This window comes from Prionailurus viverrinus, chromosome A2 (assembly GCF_022837055.1).
Source record: "Prionailurus viverrinus isolate Anna chromosome A2, UM_Priviv_1.0, whole genome shotgun sequence".
In the NCBI taxonomy this organism is placed as follows: Eukaryota; Metazoa; Chordata; class Mammalia; order Carnivora; family Felidae; genus Prionailurus; species Prionailurus viverrinus.
In genome coordinates, this window is record NC_062562.1 from 61,032,153 (window position 1) to 61,049,158 (window position 17,006).

Sequence of the window (17,006 nt, forward strand, 5' to 3'; positions counted from 1 at the left end):
AGGAGCCTGCAAGCAGGTTCGTGGGCCCCATCTCAGCACCAAGACGTGACGGCCATGTTCCCCACACACCTTGGACAGGAAGGGTTGGACCGCACAGTCTGTGCACAGTGACCCACACAAAGGGCACCAGGCAGGCCCAGCGTGCTCACAGCCTCCTGCCACCTCTTCCAGGCTCCTTGAGCAGCAGAAGCCCACGACCTCGGGTCCCATGCTCCAGGTGCCTGACACCCCGTCCTGCCCGGGGCCACTGTCCCCCTCACACTTGGTCGCCACCCTCTTCAGCGCACTCCCACCTGGAAAGAAAGTTTGGCTCAGGACAGAGGCTTGTCACCATCCTGCCCCAACAAGGGGCCTAAAATCCATCCCGTTCTGCCAGCGTACGGCAGGCAGAGGAGCAGAGAACATTCTTACCAGAACCAAGTCCAGAATGCTAGAAACTACAACAAAGTTCCATGTTTCTTTACAAGCAAACAGCAACAGTTAAAGAGGAAAGCGGAAGAGTTCTAAATCAGAAGGCTCGGCAGACCTGCCGGAACGCTGGTCCAGAAAAACCAGCCATGAGAAGACAGAGACACTCAGGAAAACATGAACACAGACTGGGCACTGAAATTCACGACAATCACATTAAGCTTAAGTGTTCGTTTTACTGACTTATGCACGGTGAAGTTTTGTGATTTCTGGGTGTGTCCTGTCATGTCTGGGGGCAGGGAGACGAGACAGGAGTCGAGAATGCCACATAAGGAAGTGGAGGGAAGCTTTGAGGGCATGGATGGTGCCACTCTCTCCTTTCATGGAATCTTTATAACCTAAGGGTCGGTCTGAGCACCCAGCGGGGGACCTGCTGGCCCGGGACCACCCCACACCTGCGGCGTGCCCAGGCAGGGGTCCTGCCCCCCGAATACACAAGAGAGGAGTCTCGTGGCTTCCTGTGTGCTCGTGCTTACTGGCCACACAAGCTCCTTCTGAGCCACTTGCGCCACAGCCTCTGTCAGTGCTCCCTGGCCGCAGAAGTGCTCTTCACGTGCTGGAAAGACTGTCGGTTCTGCAGCTCCCACGTGCCGCCTCCTACTTTCCTCCTGGCGTCGCACTAACCCAAGGCCCATCTCGGGACACACTTGCCGCCCCCCACCCCCCACCCGGCTTCCATCCCTGTGCCCTGAGGCCATCAGCCCACGTCCTACCTTGCTCCCCTGCGTTCTTGCTTCTGCTCCTGACCAGTCGTAGCAGAAGCCTGCGGGACAACTGTGTGCCGCCGTGGGGACACCCAGGGCACTGATGCCCCCGGCCTGTAGCTCCCGCTCACTCTGCCCCCAGGAGACTCTCCACCACCGCCATCAGCGTTTGATACAAAATTCTTGTCACAAAGTATATTTTGATAATCTGCCTTTAACATTTTAATTATGTAGCACAATTAAAAATACCAGATGATTCACCTGAAATACCTGAAGCCCCTCATAATACGCCCATGAATAATTTGATAGGTTTTAATGCAAACTGCTCGGAAGGTCAGCCCGCAGAAACACCATCCACATTTACTATATGCTGTTTTCATTAACCGGCAGTGCAGGTTTCTTACAGCAAGACTTCCTCTTAAATCACATCATTTAAAAAAAATTTTTTTTAATGTTTATTTATATTTTGCTGGAGAGAGATACAGAGCACAAGCAGGGGAGGGGCAGAGAGAGAGGGAGACACAAAATCCGAAGCAGGCTCCAGGCTCTGAGCTGTCACCACAGAGCCCGACGCGGAGCTCGAACTCATGAACCGTGAGATCATGACCTGAGCCGAAGTTGGACGCTTAACCGACCGAACTACCCAAATGTCCCTCACGTTAATTATTTTGACAAGAGAAAGAACATTCCAAATATTTTCCAAGTACGTGAATATACAGTACACATTTTCCAACAAAAATGAGGTAACCTGCACACACATGACAAGTGGAGAAGGCTGAATTCTTAGTCTTAACTCCATTTTCTTCTCCTCATCATCCTAAATCAAACAAGTCATGACCAGCTTTTTTACTACCTCTGCTCTCAACAGACTCCCCAGCTGAGCAGTAATCCCACCCAAGAAAACTGCACCAGACCTCCAACACTCACCGACAGCAGGGACAGGAGGGCCAACGGCCCAAACATCCACCAGGCATGCAGAGAGCCCTTGGTGGCAGGAGGCGGGGCCGGGGGTACCATGGAAACCCCAGAGTGGCTTCCCCAGGGAGCAGGGTTTACAGGGTCAGGACCCCATCCCACCCTCACTCTGCAAGACCCACTTCTTATGGGGCCACCCCTCTGCCCCCCACGGCCCGCTTCGGGTACGCCAAGGTCGGGGGAGGGGGGGGCAGCAGGTATCAGTCTCATTAAAAGTAAACAAGAAAACGTGGCAGAAGGACACTGGGAGGCCCAGAAGCGGAGTGAAAGCAAAAACGTCAGGGTGGATGGGTGAGCCTCAGGCACACACAGCCCACCCTCTGCTCATCCTGGCGCCCAGGAGGGGCAGCCCATCCCATACTGGTGAACGCTGGGACATCCAGGATGGGTGGCCCAAGCAGGGGCAGCGCACACAGGGCGGGGTGGGAAGGGAGACCAGGCCAGCTCATGGGGTCCGAGGGAGCACAGAAGGCCAGGGACACACCAGTAGGTGGTCCTGCAGCCAGCAAGTCTACGGACCGGTTTGTCATCACCTCTCATCACCGCACACCCCTTCCCTACCCGTGGAAGGAGCAGTCCCACCTAGTGTGCCCGCTGCTGCAGGAATGCTCAGGTCCCCATCACACAACGCATGTGGCCCCATCCTTCTGCCTGGCCCTCACACCCGCTTCCTGCCAGCCCTGCACTGCACCTGCACATCGCAGCCCATGTGCCCCTCGGCCAGCCCCCCACCCTTCCCAAGATGCTACCAGCAGCAGCACCACAGGAGGGCTCCGGACAGGTGACATCAGCACACCAGGCCCAGGGAGCTGAGCACCTGGTATCAAGAGGGGGGACGTGCCGGCCCAATCCCACTGCCTCCGCCCTCTCCCAGCAGCCGTGTCACCCGGTCCCTGTCTGCACGGGGACCATGACCCAGGAAGAGCAATGTGAGCCGCTGCAGGAATGGACTATTAGGAAACGCGGACGCCGGGCACCCCCTTCCCCGTCCGTGAACAAAGGAGCACACACAAGTGGAAGCATCCAGACAAGGACACACTGCTCACAGCAGTTCAGAAGGAAGGACAGCCGCCAGCACCGTTCTCTAACACAAATGATAAACGACAGGGTTCCCTTACATGAACATCTTCTCCGCACTAACGCGTGTTCACAAACAGCGTGCTTGGCGGAGGGGAGATTCCTTCATGCAAAAGCCCCAAGAGTCCATTTTCTTGCAATAAGCCGTGGTTTTAAATTTGCCTGGATTTGCTCTCATCTCAAACACAACAGGTGTTCTCAAGACAGATGCATGAGAAATTTCATGCAGAAACCTTCCTACCTCTAAATATAGAAACAAGATCCATCCAAGAATAGGAAAGGTTTTAACTCAGGCTTTAAAATTTAAAAATTAAGTCAGGAATTCTCAGGTCAAACTCTGTTATCCCAAAGTAAAAACAAAGTTTTAGGAACTCTTTTCTGAATTGAAAAACAAACTTACAAAGCAACCAATTTACACCACAGAAGCTCCAAGGCTCCATAAGGAGCGGAAAGGTGGGGTCAGTACTGGCAGGGGCGAGGAGTGTGTCCAGGAAGAGGCGGCCGTCCCAGCCACACGACCCAGGGTTTCTTCCACATGGCACTGGAGGTACAGACACACCCACACGTGTCTCCGTCCTCCTGTGTGCATCCGCCCGCCCGTAAGATGACCCTGCAGCTGTGAAACGAGAGCAGCAGCTACAATCCCACTCAGAAAACACACACTGTGGGACGGAGGCATGACCACAAAGAAAAAGCCAACCCAACACAAGGACCAGCAGCTACAGTGGAGGGAATCATGCATGAGTTTCCCAGGGGAAAAAACAAAACAAAACCAGGGGCACCTGGGTGGTTCAGTCAGTTAAGCTCCAACTTCGGCTCAGGTCATGATCTCACAGTTGGTGGGTTCAAGCCCCGCATCAGGCTCTGTGCGGACAGCTCAGAGCCTGGAGCCACTTCAGGTTCTGTGTCTCCCTCTCTCTCTCTGCCCCTCTACCACTCACGCTCTGTCTCTCTCAGTCTCTCAATAGTAAGTAAATGTTAAAAAAGAAAAAAAAAAAACAAACTAAAATGACAGAATACAAAAGAAGGCAGCTGGGACACTGGAGCTGGCAATACAGTTCCTGAAAAACAGAAAAACTAAATGAAGATAAAGAAAATAAAGGGGAGGGGCTCCTGGGTGGCTCAGTCGGTTAAGCTTCCGACTTCGGCTCAGGTCATGATCTCTTGGTCCGTGAGTCTGAGCCCCGCGTCGGGCTCTGTGCTGACAGCTCAGAGCCTGGAGCCTGTTTCAGATTCTGTGTCTCCCTCTCTCTGACCCTCCCCCATTCATGCTTTGTCTCTCTGTCTCAAAAATAAATAAACGTTAAAAAAAATATTTAAAAAAAAAAAAAAAGAAAAAAAATTAAAAAAAAAAAAAGAAAATAAAGGGGAAAGGAAAAGCAGAAAGAATTTAAGGAGTGTCAGTGGAGACACGGGACATGCCCCCACAGGCTGACAGGTGCCTGGGGTCTGACCCAGAGCTGCACCTACATGCTCCGGAGCCCACCGGGAGCAAGAGTCCAAGTGACAGCCAAGTCCCTGGGAGGTCACCACCACCCCGATACCCCAAAGACACAGTCACCTCACACATGCGAAGCTCCTACGGCCTGCGTGATTCCCAGGAGGCTTCCTTCATTGTGCACTGGAGCCCCACTGGGTGATGGGCAGACCGCCCACCTGTCAAACTAAAAGTCCCTTATCCCCAGATGCCCTTAATCCCAGGAAATCAGTAAGTTGGTGAGATGTCAACAGCCTCCTGTCATGGTCGCTTCCGCTGAAGGTGCTGGAGGATGTTCTTGAATAAGACGTGGGAAAAGCGAGGGCCCCAGCTACCATCACACTTAACTGGAGTTTGGGCACTGTCCCCACGACTAGGGAACAGACAAGGGGCCGCTGTGACCACTTCCATCCAGTACTTTGCTGGAGGTACCGGGCAGGGTGACTGGGCAAGAAAATAAACAAGTAAAACACTTAGACTGGAAGGAAAAAGTAAAACTCTATTTGCAGATAATATGGCCTTGCATAAATACATTAAATCCTTAAAAGCCTACTAAATACTTTCAGGCACCTGGGTGGCTCAGTCGGTTAAGCACTGACTTCAGCTCTGGTCATGATCCCGCAGTTCATGAGTTCAAGCCCCACATCAGGCTCTGTGCTGACAGCTCAGAGCCTGGAGCCTGCTTCAGATTCTGTGTCTCCCTCTCTCTGCCCCTCCCCTGTTCATGCTCTTGCTCTCTCTCAAAAATAAACATTAAAAAAAAATGTTTTTAGAAGAGCCTACTACTTACAGTTGATGAGTTAAGCAAAATTACAGCTTACAAAACCAATACGTAAAAATTAATTGCATTTCTATACAGTAACAATGAACAATCTAAGAATAAAACAATTCCAGGGGCACCTGAATGGCTCAGTTGGTTGAGCGTCCAATTCCTAATCTCAAGGTCATGAGTTCAAGCCCCAAGTCAGGTACAGAGATTACTTAAATAAATAAAATTTAGAAAAAGAATAAAATGCTTAGGAATAAATTTAACAGCAAAAACACCTCACAAAAAAATTAATCTCCAAAAACAGCAAAACATGGTGAAAAGAACTGAAGATAAACTGAACTAAAACAGAAACGCCTCATAAGTTCATGGACTAGAAAATTTAAATACTGGTAAGCGGTAACTCCCCGAACTCATCTACAGCCAGTGCATAAATGAGTACCTGTCAATACCCCCCAACAGGCTTCTGTGCAGAAACTGACAAGCTGACCCTAAAATCTATATGGAAATGCAAGGGCAGAATAGCCAAAACAATCCTAAAAAAGGAAAACCAACAGCAAGACTCACACTTCCTAACCTCAAAGCTTACAGCAAGCCTCGACAGCCACGACAGCGTGGTACCCGCATGAGGACAGACATGATGGAGAGGCAACAGAATAGAACTGAAGACCCAAACACGCACTCTCAAGTTCACGGCCAACTGCTTCTCAACAGGGAAACCAAGTCCGTTTGTGATGCTGGGACAAGTGGATACCCACATGCAAAACACTGAGGTTGAACCACAACCTCAGACACACAGAAACGAACTCAGAAGGGTCAGAGATTGCAAGAGCTAAAATTATAAAACTCTTAGAAGAAAATACAAAAGTAAATCACTGTGATCTTGGGATAGGCAATGGTTTCTTAAATACAATACCACAGGGGCGCCTGGGTGGCGCAGTCGGTTAAGTGTCCGACTTCAGCCAGGTCACGATCTCGCGGTCCGTGAGTTCGAGCCCCGCGTCAGGCTCTGGGCTGATGGCTCGGAGCCTGGAGCCTGTTTCCGATTCTGTGTCTCCCTCTCTCTCTGCCCCTCCCCCGTTCATGCTCTGTCTCTCTCTGTCCCAAAAATAAATAAATGTTGAAAAAAAAATTTTTTTAATAAATAAATAAATAAATACAATACCACAAGCATATGCAACTGAAGAAAAACTAGATAAATCAGACCTCATCAAAATTAAAAACTTCTGTGCATCAAAGATCATTGTCAAGAAAGAGAAATGGGAACCCACAGAATGGGAGAAAATACTGACAAATCATTTATCTGAGAAGGGCCTAGTGTCCGGTATATATAAAGAACTCTTCCATCTAACAGTAAAATGATAACCCAATTAAAAATGAGTGAATGGCCTGAATAGGCATTTCTCCAAAGATGATATGCAGTCAATAAGCACATGCAAAACATGTGCAACATTTTTAGTCACTGGAAAATGCAAATCTAAACCATCAAGACAAAAAAGACAGATAATCACAAGCATCGGCAAGGCTGCAGAGAAATGGGAACCCCCTCACGGTACTGGTATGCAAGGCTGGAGCGGCTGTGGAAAACTCTGATGGTTCCTCAAAAGGTCAAACGCAGAGCTACTGTATGATTCTGCAATCCACCCCCAGGTATATGCTGAAGAGAAACAAAAGCGTGCGTCCACACAGAAACATGTACACAGATATTCACAGCACCACTATTCATAACAGACAACCCAAGTGTCCGTTAACTGATGACCTAGTAAACAAAGTGTGGTCCATCCGTACAATGAGGTTTTGACCAACACAAGGAATGAGGCCCTGATACTTGCTACAAATACGGATGAACCTGGAAAACACTATGTTGAGTGAAAGAAGCCAGACACCAAGGCCACAGACTGCTTGATTCCAAGTACACAAAATGCCAGAACTGACAAAACTATGGAGACAGAAAGTAAGCTGGCGGTTGCCTAGGGACGGGAGGTTAGGGAGGAAATGGGGAGGGGAGTTCTTTTTGGGGTAAGAACGATGGCTGGAATGAGGCCGTGTGATGGCTGGGCAGCCTTACAGATACACTAAACACTGAACTGTACCCGACAGTAAGTACTTTTACAGTATGTGGATGATTATGTCCCCATTTCTAAAACCTGTGTGAGGATATTCTCTGTGGTGTGTAACATTAGCTACAGAATTAGGAGAATTTATTTTTATGCATACGTACTCACAACTCTCCTGTTACAACAGCCAAGTAGTTTTTAATATTAAAATGATCTAGGGCACCTGGGTGGCTCATTGGTTAAGCATCCAACTTCAGCTCAGGTCATGATCTCACAGTTTGTGGCTTCAAGCCTCACGTTGGGCTCTGTGCTGACAGCTCGGAGCCTGAAGCCTGTTCCAGATTATGTGTCTCCCTCTCTCTCTGCCCCTACCCACTCACTCTCTCTCTCTCAAAAATAAACAAACGTTAAAATTTTTTTTTGATTTTATATATAAATTATTTTATAATTTTTAATATATAGCAAATATAATTTTTTAATTGGACATCTAACAAGATACTAATAGTGATGAAACCAGAGAAATTTTCTGTTTTCCAAATTTTCTAAAACCTGCTTTTATTACTTTTATAATTAACCACTTTCCTAACAAGCTGTAACACATAGTGGGAAAGATACCATTCCTAAACTCAGCACAAACAATAAATATCTGGGTATTAACTGAACTCAGGACACATGAAATCTGTACCTAATTCTGCATGGCAACTGTCAGTATGAATATAAGGGGAAAGGAGGGAAATGGGAGCCACAAACAATGCAACGATACACCAGCTTTCAGTAGCAGAGTTAATAAGACTAAGCCAGTGACAGTCTTCAGGTTAACACGCAGTTTCACTGGGATACCAACTGTTTTTCAAGGTTATAAAACAGAAGTTGGTCACAGTGGTGTTAATTTTAAAGGAATCAAACAATATTAGAGAACAGTCTGGAGTCCTTCTGTAGATGACAGAAGGGTACATCCACGCCACAACGTGAAGGGAGGCAGAAATTGCTACATTGTAGCACAAAGGAAATCACCCAAGACAAGACACTGTTTGGGAAAATCCTCCCCAGGATGCAGTGGACCAACCAGAAAAAGGAAAGTGGTGCATAAGACACGCTAAGTTTTATTTGTAAAACTGGCCCAAAGGGCAGCAGCCAGATTCCAGGCCCTGGAGTAATGAACAGAAGCAAACATTGAGGGCAAGTCACTGTGCAGGACATGTCAGCTCTCTTCCAACGGACGCAGGACAAAGTGTAAGGAGCCACCACACGTGCATGGGTGCCGTCTCAAGCCATGTGCTGTCCACCCCCACCCCCCCGGCCCGCCCACAGCCCGTCTGCAGAGAGCAGACCACGACCACAGGCCCTTTTCAAGAACTGGCAGTGCGAGTGATACCACTACCACCTAAGCCACACTGGCCAAGACAAAAGCCTGCCATCAGAAGAAAACACTTCTGAGCACTGTGCCCTGGTGACTCCTGTCCCGCACCAAGGACACAGGAGAAGAGACTAGAAGTGTACTGAGAAAATAAAGGCGAGACAGAGCCGACGCTCCAACTTTGGGGGGAAAAGGCCTGGGTACAAGAGAACCACAGCTCGCGACACCACACAGAGCACAGCACGCTCCGGGGAAGGTCACTGCTGCTCAGGCATGGCCACCACACCTCCCATGAAGCCCACGGGGAGGGCCTCCCGTTTGCTCTGTTGGAAGAGCGCGGTCTCCTCCGAGCCCGTGTGAAGTGCGCCGTCACTCTTTCCCTTGGCTGCACCTGCTCCTTCTGGACCCCCACCCACCCACCCCACGTGGCTCCCCAGGGCCTCCCCAGCCCACCTTCAGTGGAAGGAAGTGGGAAGGAAGAGTGTTGGATGGCCCGCGGTCCAGACTGAGGCTGTCTGTCTGTGCCACCTCGAGGTGAGCCCTTCCTACATCTCCCGCTACCCCCCTGCCCCCAGTGCCCGGAACGGAAGGACACAGGGAAGCCCGGGAACCAAGCCCAGACAGAGGGATGTGGCAGTTGCTGGGGGCCACGAGGAAGCTGCCCAGCGGTGCGATGAGCAGGTGACGATGGGGCTTCCACAGCAACAGCCTGGTGCTCAGACCCAACTGCCAAGCAGGTGGTGTCCCAGGGAGGTACTCGGCACCGTGGACCAAGAATACGAGCAGCGTGGGGGCAAAGGCAGAGTTCTCCCACAGCCCTGAGCCACAGGTCTGCATGGACACGCATGGACACACAGGGGAGAGGGAGACACAGAGACACATGTCTTACCTCTGCCTCCTTGAGGACGTATAAAGTGACTTCATCAAACAGCCAGACCCATTCTGCTTACAAACACCACATTCCGTGAACTGCTGTGAAATTTCGCACGAAAAGCTTACCATCCAGGCTCTGGACTGCGTCCTCAGCACCCTCAGCATGCCCGCTACGGAAGTGCCTGCACGCTGTGTCTCGGGGGACATTTCTAAGTAGGAATTCACCAGTGGACCTACCGCCTTCACTCCCCATGGAGCACAGGACCCTGAAGCAGGTTGCTCCCCACACGCGTCCCAGCCGACTGGCGCTGCCAAGCGCCGGGGGCCTGAAGGGAGCAGGCGATTCCAGGGCCCCGGGCGCTGTCCTCCGCCCCACACCCCCCACGCACACCCCAGACACCAGTAGGCAGAAGCCTGTGTACAGATAATCTCAGCGTAGACAGAAACCCTAACATTTCTCACGCAGCTCACCACAGTGTGACTTTTGCAGGCACACATCTGCATGCAAATGTGTTCAATTCTGGGCTCTGCGAAAAGTCTCCCACCCTCCAGAAACTCACACAGGTGTAGCACTGCTCTGGTGACTGCGCAGGGGCCCCACCTCAAGGTGGGAAGGGCAGTGCTGCAAACTATTCCTTATAAAAAAAGGAGCACTGGGCGGGCAGTCCTAAGAGGGTAGTTTACAAGGAAACCTTGTGTTCACATCCTAAACAGACACTAAGCCACCTGCAGGAGAACCACCCCTGGAGATAAACACACAGGTGTCCACGGCAAAACAGGACCTAAGGAAGGACGCTGCCGTGGGGTCTACACCACCAGCTCTTCCCTGCGGACAGAGCCACCCGCCAGCCGGCCCTCCGAGCGCACAGGAGCAGTGTCCGCAGGGCTCAGAAGATGCAGCGGCTCAGGGAAGGACAGGTACCATTCACACTGCTTCACGGCCTCTGGGCTGAAGACCTTGGACCAGCCGGCAGGACCCTCCACTCATGCAGCAGAGATGTGCACTGGTACAAGGGCTGGTCCGTGGGCACACAGCCCGACCCAGATGGACAGGGGAGCGCGGTGGCCCGGCCAGCCTCAGGGAGGTCCACACGATTCCTAACAAGTGTGCCAGGCCAACAGCAACATGGGGCTCACACACACACGCACACAGCACACAGACACACATACACAGAGACACACAAAACACAGCACACACACAGCACACACACACAGATGCACATACAAAGAGACACACACAGCACACAGACACGCACAGATATGCACACAGCACACACACAGAGAACCACACAGCACACAGACACGCACAGATACACAGCACACAGACACAGAGACACACAAAACACAGCACACACACAGCACGCACACACACACACACACACACAGCACACACAGCACACACACAGTGCACGTGCACACACAGACACACATACACAGCACGTACACACACAAACAGCACACACAGCAGATCACAGGCACACACACACACACACACACAGAGCACACGGACTGCAGGCATGAACAGAAAAGTGACACCACACCAGGTCACTTTCACAGAATCATAAAATAAAGCACAAAATGGAAAAATGGGTGAAATCCTTCATAACCTCAGTGTAGGGAAACCTTTCTAACTCAAAACCCAGACACAAAAGAAAATAAAGGTAGGATGAATTTTATAGCATTTTAAATGTTAAACACCTTTGCTTGGAGAAAAAACTATCACAAGCAGTATCAGACAAATAAAAACAGACAAATTAGGGGCACCTGGGTGGCTCAGTTAAGTGTCTGACTTCGGCTCAGGTCACGATCTCACAGTTTGTGAGTTCGAGCCCTGTGTCGGACTCTGTGCTGACAACTCGGAGCCTGGAACCTGCTTCAGATTGTGTCTCCTGCTCTCTCTGCTCCTCACATGCTCATGTCTCTCTCTCTCTCTCATGCTCTGTCTCTCTCTCTCTCAAAAATAAATAAATGAATAAATGAATAGTTTAAAATTTTTAAATAGGGGCGCCTGGGTGGCTCAGTCGGTTGAGCGTCCGACTTCAGCTCAGGTCATGATCTCACACTCCATGAGTTCGAGCCCCGTGTCGGGCTCTGTACTGACAGCTCGGAGCCTGAGGCCTGCTTCAGATTCTGTGTCTCCCTCTCTTTCTCTGCCTCTCCCCTGCTCATGCTCTGTCTCAAAAATAAATAAAAACATTTAAAAAAAAATTTTTTTTAAGTTTTTTTTTTTTAACATTTATTTATTTTTGAGACAGAGAGAGACAGAGCATGAATGGGGGGAGGGCCAGAGAGAGAGGGAGACACAGAATCCGAAGCAGGCTCCAGGCTCTGAGCTGTCGGCACAGAGCCTGATGCGGGGCTCGAACTCACGGACCATGAGATCGTGACCTGAGCGAAGTCGGACGCTCAACCGACTGAGCCACCCAGGCGCCCCAAAATTTTAAATAAAAACAGACAAACTGGAGAAAAATACATCACAGATGAAGATCGAATTTCCCCAGTATGTACGGAGCGCTCTTAAAAACCGAAGTACAAGATAAGAAGGTCCCACAGAAAATGGATGGAAGACATAAGGAGCACTCTCAGAAAGAGATACCAGGGCCCTTCGATGCACAGAAACACAACACCTCATGCGCGAGAGAACACTCGAACCTCACGCGCCCCTCTCGGGCCAGTACAACTTGGACAGTGTAGCACGCTTCCCTGGCAGCGTGGTCCCCTGGTGGGGACAGACTGCCACACACGCGTGTGCACAGCCGTCCACACGGGGCTGGGGGGCCCATCTACCAGAACAGGATGCACAAATGTAGCACCTGGGGGGCAGTGGGGAAAATGGGGGGCCTGGGGAAGCTTCCAGTCATTTCTCATTGAGGAACACCTTGTTCCAGGTAGTCATCTGTGGCAGTGCTTGGCCTGTACAAATGCCATCGGCCGGGACTTCACAACCACACCCGCAGATGCGTGTGGCACAGCAGGCTGGCTCAGGGGGCCTGTCTCCCTGGACCCCTCCCAGGTAGCTCACAGTTAGTCAGGAGACACCCGACAGACACGGGGCTCAACCCCATTGTCACAGCTGCAAGACACTGAGGACAGTCCCCACGACGCAGAGTGTGGCGGAGAGCGGACACACGGCTCACTTAGGGAAGGGCTGCCGCAGGGACCCTGCCAAGTGGATGCGCAGAGGCAGCGTCAGGGTCCCCCTCCTCTAGGGAGGAAAGAGCCAGCACAGGCCAGGCAGGGTGATACTCTCGGTGCCTGACAACCTGAGAACATGGCCTGGACCCTGGGCTGCAGGCCTCACGCCTCAAGCTTAAGTGACACTCACGCACAAGAATGTGCACAGCCCATGTGCAAGAGGACAATGGAACGAGAGAAAGGGCACGGGAGGGGCTGCCTTGGAGGAGAGGAAGGAGCCCCCACTACACAAGGCAGGTCCAGGGAAGTCCCCACAGAGACTGCCCAACAGAGGAGGGACAGCAGGGGACACTGCCCAGGAAGGCCTGAGTTCAGAGAGTGGAGAGGGTGTGCAAAGAAGGCAGAGTGTGAGGAGCGGAGCAGGCAGGAAACCTAAGACGTGAGGGCCTGCCGGGTTCACAGACATGTTTGCACGTGTGCACACGTGTGTATGGGGCAGCCAGTTTATACACTCAAGGGAACGAGCAGGTGACAGTGGGGGAAAGGCTCCAAGCCCAGCTCCGGAGCAGGGGGCATGAGGCCCAGCTGGGAGGACAGATGCCTGGTGTCAGGGGCTCCGCTGACACAGAACCACAGCCGGCACAGATCCCCCCCCCCCACCCCAGGTCACCCCAGAGACACGAGACAGCACCGCCACAGAAAGGAGACAGCATTCACAGCACTCCCGGGAACCTGGAACGCATGGCCATGGTTCCCTGAACCCTGAGAAGAGCCGGCTTCCCGGAAAGGAGAGGGCACGGGATCCCACAGGGAGCAGTGACGCCCAGGACACCGCAGCAGGCAGATCACATGCGCCAAGTGACACCGGGGAGGGACACAGACTCAAAAGCATCCACGGCCGTCTTAGAACCACCATGCTCTCTTAAGTCCACACCTTCACGGGTGGGAGCACCGTGACCACAACTGCATCTACAGTTGCACAGGAGGGGCTTCATCACCTGTGTCAAGGAAAGATCATGACAAATTGCTAAGAAATCTACTTTCTAGACGAAATCTACTTTAGGCTTCTCCAGACAAGTGCCCCTCAAGAGGACAGCAGGCTAAATGGGAAAGAAAAGACCCCGTGGTCCAGCTGATGTGGGAACGCATCACTCTATCCCAGGACCCCTGGGGTAAGGGTGCAGACAGATAACTCACGTCTACACCAGAAAGCTTTAACTCTTGAGTGTCTGCAGGACAGAGGGGCCGACATTCAGTGGGGGCCCAGCCGGGCACGACCCCAGCAACCAGAGAACACATAATGGTCATTACCAGTGTCAGAGGCGCTTTTAATCCTTTTGTCTTGTTTAAATACATATCTCCAAGTTTCCCCCAATGAGTATGGGTCACTTCTGGAGACCTTGTGGTCATCTGTATAGTCCCCACCCTGCCAGAATTCCAGAAGAAGGCCAGGTCGTGGAGCACAGCCCAGCAGAGTGCACTGGGCACCCACCCTGGAGGACACGCAGCATCGAGGTCGATGGGGATGCTCGTGCAAGACGTACCGTGGGCAGCAGGGATGCAGATGGCACGGGGGGAGGCTCCGTGTGGGCAGGGGTATAAGAACCACACCTGCTCACTCAGGCGTGGAGCCCAAAGCTGGTCCAGAATGCAGAACCCGTGGCGAGCAGGGGAGGCATCGGCATCCTGTGCCCTCACGCATCTCCCAAAAGGCCTCTCCATGGAGAGACAGAGGCAGGGGTCCCAGTGAAGCAGACAGAGCCCCACTGCACCCCCTCTTCCACCACCACGGCCCCTTCAAGTATCTGCAGGCAGCATTTCCAAATTGCCAACAAAAACCTACGTTTCAGGAAAAAGGAAGCTCCAAGGCTGGAGAGCTACCATGGAAACAGATCTAAATAAGGGCTACAGCAGCAAAACCCCAGGCGCTCAAGCAGAGATCCAGAGCGGGGACACGATGCCGGCACAGACAGGCCCGCAGCCGGGACGGGCTGCCAGGCCCACAGAGTCTCGTCCCAGGACCACGCTCGGCGGAGCCCTTCCCCATGGCCCTGTCATCCCACAGAGGACCCTGTCACCAGAGAGGGCCGTGCTGACCCGCCAGAGAGGGGACCACACCACATCTGTGGGCCCTCGTGGGGGGTGACTGCTCCCTTTCTTCCTGAACTCTGACGCAGGCTCTGCTGCTTTTGTTGTTCCGAGAGCCTGGGACCTGTTTCCCTTGGGGGTCCTCCTGTTTAGGGCGCAGGGTGGGCAGTCACCCGGGAGCAGGTCAGGAAGTCCATCATTGCCACGCCCACCCTGTGCAGTACCCACCGTGCCGGGGCGCAGGCACTGGGTCACAGCCACAAGAGGAAACGAGGACCCGAAGTCTGCTCTCCTGGGAGAGGGCACAAGCATCAGAAATGACATCCTCCTCCCGTGTTCTGCTTCCCGGGGACCTCCTGGAAAACGCTCAAGTGTTTCTAGGTCACAGCTAGTCCCACCGCCCACTTACTGCAGAGCGCTGGAGCAGACAAAGCTCTCAGGAAGTCTGACTGCACAGGGACGCTGGGGGGGGGGGAGGGGGGGTGTGGACAGAGGGATGGCCCGGGCAGGGCACTGGGACCAGTTGGGGGAGCAACCCAGACCTGTCCCCTGTCCCCCACCCTACAGGTGCCAGGAAGGGAGCATGACACCCCCCCCCTTGAAGATGCTATGCAAGCACATGGGGACTTGGGGCCACTGCCGTGGACACCTGAGGGCACTGGCTGCCTTCCTTCCAACGTTCCCTCGCCAACCCCCAGGCTGCACCTGCTGTCAGCCACACCACACCCCTGCAGCCCCTCGCTGACCCCCCCCCAGGTTCCGCCCACTGTCAGCCACACCACACCCCTGCAGGGAAGCAGCTCCTTCCCACCCTGCAACACGACGGTGCCGCCCAAGGAAAACAGCACCACTCATACAATCAGGGACCATGACACGCCACCCATCTCCACCGCCTCCGGTCAGCAGACCCCCTGGGCTGGCGCTCCTGAAGAGAGACGAAGGGACCCACACGCTCAGTGCACAAGCACCACTGAGAGAGAGCGGCGGGCCCAGCCAGGTTCCCACGCCCGAGCACTGCCTTACACACCCCTCGGGTGAGCCAGGAAGCCAACGGCTTCCCCCCAGTGCATGCAGGGAAACAGTGGCCCAGAGGCCAGCGGCTGAGCAACATGGGACTGGCATGTGAATGCATTTTCCTCCAGCCCACACCATACAATTTACAAAAGGGAACATGGGCTGTGATCGGGAAGTGAAAAGCTGAGGACGGTTTCAGCGGGTGACAAAATCCAGACCAGGTAACGGGCATGAACAGGCCTGGCTCCAGCTCCCGGTTCTGGAACCGTGCAGGAGGATCTGCACACCACATGGCGTGACAACACGGACACATGCTCAGAAACTGTGAAAACGTGTCAACAGGACAAGTCCACAGGATGGGGCACCCTGAGCAAAAGAACCAGAGGCGGACACCAGTGAAGACGCGTCCACACAAGCACATGGGCAGCTGAGAGAGCAGGGAGGGGGGAGAAGCTGTTCCACAGGACAGCCCTATGGGCACCTGCACAAGCCAGTCTGGGACCTCAGCAGTAGCTGCTCCGGGCGCCAGGGGAGTGGGGACCAGGGTGGCAGCCGGGCGGGGACCAGGGGCAATGTGGGAAGGCGGCCTTCAGATGAGCCCTGGGCAGCCCCCACTCACAGAAGACACTGGCATCTGGGGATGTGGGAACTCTCTGTAAGATCTTTGTAACAGGTTTCTCAGCAAATCTGAATAATCTAAAAATACAAAGTGTTTTCAGAGACCTTGAAACAAGCAGCAGGAGAGCACCCGCTGGCCTTGCTCCGCCGCCCCAGACCCAGGCCTCCAGGCCTGGCTCACAGCACGGCCATCCGACAGGGCCTCCTCCGTGGGTCCTCGCGGCAAGGGGCGCGACCAGGCCACCACACACCCTCTGTCAGCACCCCCTGGACGCTCCAACTCTGCCTGCCACCCACTGTGGGCTTCCGAGAAGACGCCACTTCCAGGAGGACGCGTGCAGGCCAGATCGCTCCTGCTCCCGAGGGAAGGCTCACAAGCCTGAGGCCTGTGCAGACG

General features: G+C 53.1%; 1 protein-coding gene across 8 annotated transcripts in view; it reads right to left on the reverse strand.

The window, feature by feature from the left end:
* NUDCD3 (NudC domain containing 3) overlaps nt 1-17,006 on the reverse strand; it is a 62,985-nt gene that overhangs the window by 27,046 nt on the left and 18,933 nt on the right. The window contains exons 1-2 of one of the 8 annotated variants that reach the window (XM_047834960.1): nt 10,226-10,273; nt 9,771-9,853 (exon numbers count right to left, since the gene is read on the reverse strand). The exons of 6 other annotated variants lie outside the window; for them this stretch is intronic. In XM_047834960.1, coding sequence (XP_047690916.1) covers nt 9,771-9,853; nt 10,226-10,258 — 116 coding nt within the window. In that variant the 5' untranslated portion in view covers nt 10,259-10,273. Of the gene's footprint in view, nt 1-9,770; nt 10,142-10,225; nt 10,274-17,006 lie in introns of those variants that run through there. One more of the 8 variants, XM_047834932.1, reaches the window with a different exon arrangement.